Source organism: Sardina pilchardus, chromosome 12 (genome assembly GCF_963854185.1).
Source record: "Sardina pilchardus chromosome 12, fSarPil1.1, whole genome shotgun sequence".
NCBI classification, from domain to species: domain Eukaryota; kingdom Metazoa; phylum Chordata; class Actinopteri; order Clupeiformes; family Clupeidae; genus Sardina; species Sardina pilchardus.
The window spans coordinates 30,720,669-30,724,601 of record NC_085005.1 but is presented as its reverse complement, the minus strand read 5'-3'; the positions used below and the strand labels follow the sequence as shown (position 1 = coordinate 30,724,601).

Here is a 3,933-nt window from a genome sequence, read left to right as displayed (position 1 = left end):
TCAAAGGAGAGCAAGCACGCAGTACCATGCGAGCTAAATTTGTGCCCGCTGGAAATCCTGATGTCGGATTTATGGTGAACAGCAGAAGCTCTTTTCGCATAGGAAGCGATTCTACTGGAACTTTGGAAGAGAGGGTCGCCGGGGAAACATGGCCGAAGGTTATTTTGCTTTTATTTGTATTTTTGAGGATTTCACTGTTCAAATCAGTTGGCACGAGAGGGGTTCACGTCCGTTATTGTGTAATGCATTCATTGTTGTTTACAATCCCTGGCGATGACTCCGTGAGGGGATGTGACAGGCTGTTGTTCACGATGCTGGTTCGTGGTGTAGATGAGTTAAACGTGAGCAGGGGAACGCTGTATACACCTGCCCTTTGGCTCCATAGAAAGCGGGCTAACTATGCAAGGCCACTCCAGAAGTTACACCATGGGATGTCTTTGCTTGCTTGAGTAGAGAGATCCGAATAGGCGATCAAGACCAATGATTTAATCTTAGAAACTTAATCCGCTTCACTGATATTTCATTGAGTTCTTCAACTCGCTTCTTCAGTAGCCTACCCATCCGATCATTCAGTCTCAAATGAACATCTGTGTTGCACAGATGCACAAGAGGTGGTCCGATCAACCAGTGCTAAGATACCAGAGTTAGTTAGCCTACTTTTGAACAGTAACCTTTAGGAAAACACCTTGCAGTCTAAAAACAGTCACAAACTAACCGTAATCCGTTCTGTGGTGTGCAGGAGGGCCGAGTAGAGGTGGCGGAGAAGTCCCCGCTACGTCGCCCGAGCAGGAAGACCGGAGCCCGGCTTCGGTCCTGACAGGATCCGGGCATTGCAAATGGTTCAACGTTCGGATGGGCTTTGGATTTATATCTATGACCGGCAGCGAAGAAGGTCCTGTTGACCCTGCGATGGATGTGTTCGTTCACCAAGTAAGTAGCCTACCGCTTGGAGCAACTTCAAAAAAGTATAGCCTACTGTCCCGCGAGCTCAACCATTCGTTGGTGTGGTGGTCGTGGTTACGTTTCATTGTAACGCGCCAAGCCTTTGAGACGGTAAATGTGAGCCTCCATTTGTTGCTATTTTAAGACTTAGGTTAGGCTACATCTTTACTAGTAAAGCCAATGACGAGGTCAACCATGTGTTAATTTGTAACACGTATTAGGCCTATTCCCATGCAGAAGTTGGTGTTTCAGTATTTCAAGACATTATCTTGCACAAATTAAAGAAAATCAAAACATCTCTTCGACTGGCAGCTTGAATGTGTCGAGTGCCCTTGAAGCGTCACACTCTCATAACTTCTAGCGCCTTGTCTTATTCATAGCCTACAACTGAAGTATGACAGTGTTCGTTGAGTACTTTTCTGTGCCCTCACGAACAGGGGAAGATGGCTGATGGCTGATGTTGGCAACCTCTCTCTTTCTCTCCCTCTCTCTCTACCCCCTCCCCTCTCTCGGGCGCACGCACGCACACACACACACGCGCGCACACACACACACAGGCCTAGGTTACACACGTCGTAGTTATGTTCAGTTGAGATGGTTGTGAGTGAATTCACTTCTCAGCACCGTCCAGTCATGCAGCCCAAGCTATGGAGTAGCCTATATCGTTTGCTGTTAGCTGAGCGATGACAGACACCCTCATGCGCGTACACTAGTGTCCACGACAAGGCAGAGTTAAGTTTTTGATTATTTTTAAGTAGACCGTATGCTAGGCATCGAGGATGACTGGAACCAACATCTTCTGTTCGTAGGCCTAGAGTAGGCCCACTATCCCCTCGAGATGTTACGAATTCGCGTTTTCTGAGAAGAAAACAAAGAGAGGACTACTTGTCCGTCCAACGCTGCATGTCTCTAAATCGCCATTTTTACGGTCTCATAAAGCGGCCTTTTAAGACTCATGGAAGAAGACAGAGAGGCAGAGCACTTGAAGGCTGGCCCAATTTTTAACAATTTCATTTTCACACCCCTCTGGTTTGCCTGTTTTGCTGTTCCAACAGCACGTGTGCTACTAAAGCACGGGCATTGTAACAAACAAGCAGCCTACGGCACGGGGTTCCAGTATTCGGCTAAGCATCGGTCCCTGTGTTTCTAGACGTAAAGCAGAAGATTCCGTGAGGAAGAGAGCAGCAAATCCTACAGGGCGACTGGCTGATTCGTTAGAAACCAAAAATGTTTCCGTATTTTGAAACTCTGGAAAATTACGCGTACTGGGTGGTCAGAAACGACATAGTAGGCCCCGTGGCCTAAGGACAGAAGTAAAAGAACAACTAACGTTTCACAAGAATAATATACAACCTTTATTTTCACGATTTTATAAGTTCTCTGTGGTGGTTCTGAATATTATTTCAAAGTAGGTATAGGCTATTTGGTAGCAGGAACATTTAAGTAACTAGGTAAGATGTAGGCCTAAATATTTCTGCCTACTACAGACTTATGTAACTGTGGCTTGGGAAAAGCACAGCAGCCTACATGTGAAGGGCCACCGAGCAGAAGTGCAGTTAATGTGCTTGGTTTTGTATGGAAATTAATTGTTTTATATTAATTTTCGGTTCACTCTCGCATATTGTTTTGCTTAGCAGCACTGTGAGTTTCACATAAGGATGGATTTGCCTATGTAGGCTATTTTTTATACTTTTGTAGTTTGTAGTTTATTTCACACTTGTTTATTACACTTATTTCTATGTTAGTGCCTTTCCCCTAGAGGAGTCCACTACACAAGTAGCCATAATCTCCTATGCAATTTCATTCAGAACCTTTTACAAGAAAGCATTTCCTGCCAGAGTCAACACTGCAGCTGGGTTTTCCCACTGTGTGTCTTCATAGCAACACACACACACACACACACACACACACACACACACACACACACACACACACACACACACACACACACACACACCTTCCAATGCAAAGTCGCAGGGTCGCTCACAAACATAGGCACTGAGCCATGCTCGGAGTGTGTGTGGTTGTGGGCCGTGTGTGCTGGCTGGGGGAGATTGCAGGACCCTGTGCGGCGGCAGTTGGCCTGCAGATAGAGCAGTGCACTGCTGAGTGAGTTAGCATCTGTGTGTGAGAGACTGATTGGGTGTGATCCACTAGCCCAGTAAACCGGAATGTTGCTGAGCGAGAGAGAAAGAGAAAGAGTGAGTGAGAGAGAGAGAGAGAGAGAGGGGGAGAGAGAGAGAGTGAGAGTGAGTGAGAGAAAGAGAGAGAGAGAGAGGGGTGGTACACAGGGTGAAAAAGTAATGAAGAAAAAGATATATGGAGAGAGACTAAGATGGAGTGATGGAGAGGGAGGGAGTTGACGAGGGCGAGAGTGTGAGCTTGTGTACAGTGTTCTGTGCCGTTCGCTCAATCACGACCATGAGGAAGGATGATATATGGCAGGAATATATTATAGCCAGTGGATGGAGAACACAGGGGCAGAGACAGAGAAAACAATAGTAAACAATATCGAGAGTATAAATTAAAGATGTCAATAGAAGGCTAGATGTAATATAGGTGAAGGAGAGAGAGAGAGAGAGATGAGGAAAACGAAAAGTACAGAGTTCATAAGTATGAGGTATGTATATTGTGTATGTTTGCTTGTATGTGTGTGTGTGTGTGTGTGTGTGTGTGTGTGTGTGTGTGTGTGTGTGTGTGTGTGTGTGTGTGTGTGTGTGTGTGTGTGTGTGTGTGTGTGTGTCTGTGTGTGTTCTCCCTCTCGAGAGACAAAAGAAATAGAGAGTGTGTGAGTGTGTTTTCACATGTGGAGTCTATAGCCTATATGTGCATAAATATTTCAGCATCCTCTTCACAGTAACAAGAAACACCAACATGCCCATCCTTATTACATGAAGTCTGAAACACCAACATGCCCATCCTTATTACATGAAGTCTGAAACAAACCCAGAGCGAGCCAAGCCAAGCCTCCCTGGTGAAAACAAGAATTCC

The 3,933-nt window shown here is 45.6% G+C and overlaps 1 protein-coding gene across 1 annotated transcript in view; it reads left to right on the top strand.

The window, feature by feature from the left end:
- lin28b (lin-28 homolog B (C. elegans)) overlaps window positions 1-3,933 on the top strand; it is a 27,477-nt gene continuing 23,544 nt past the window's right edge. Inside the window, exons 1-2 of the mRNA XM_062550318.1 lie at window positions 1-158; window positions 740-930. Of these exons, the coding sequence (XP_062406302.1) occupies window positions 149-158; window positions 740-930 (201 nt within the window). The 5' untranslated portion in view covers window positions 1-148. The remainder of the gene's footprint in view (window positions 159-739; window positions 931-3,933) is intronic.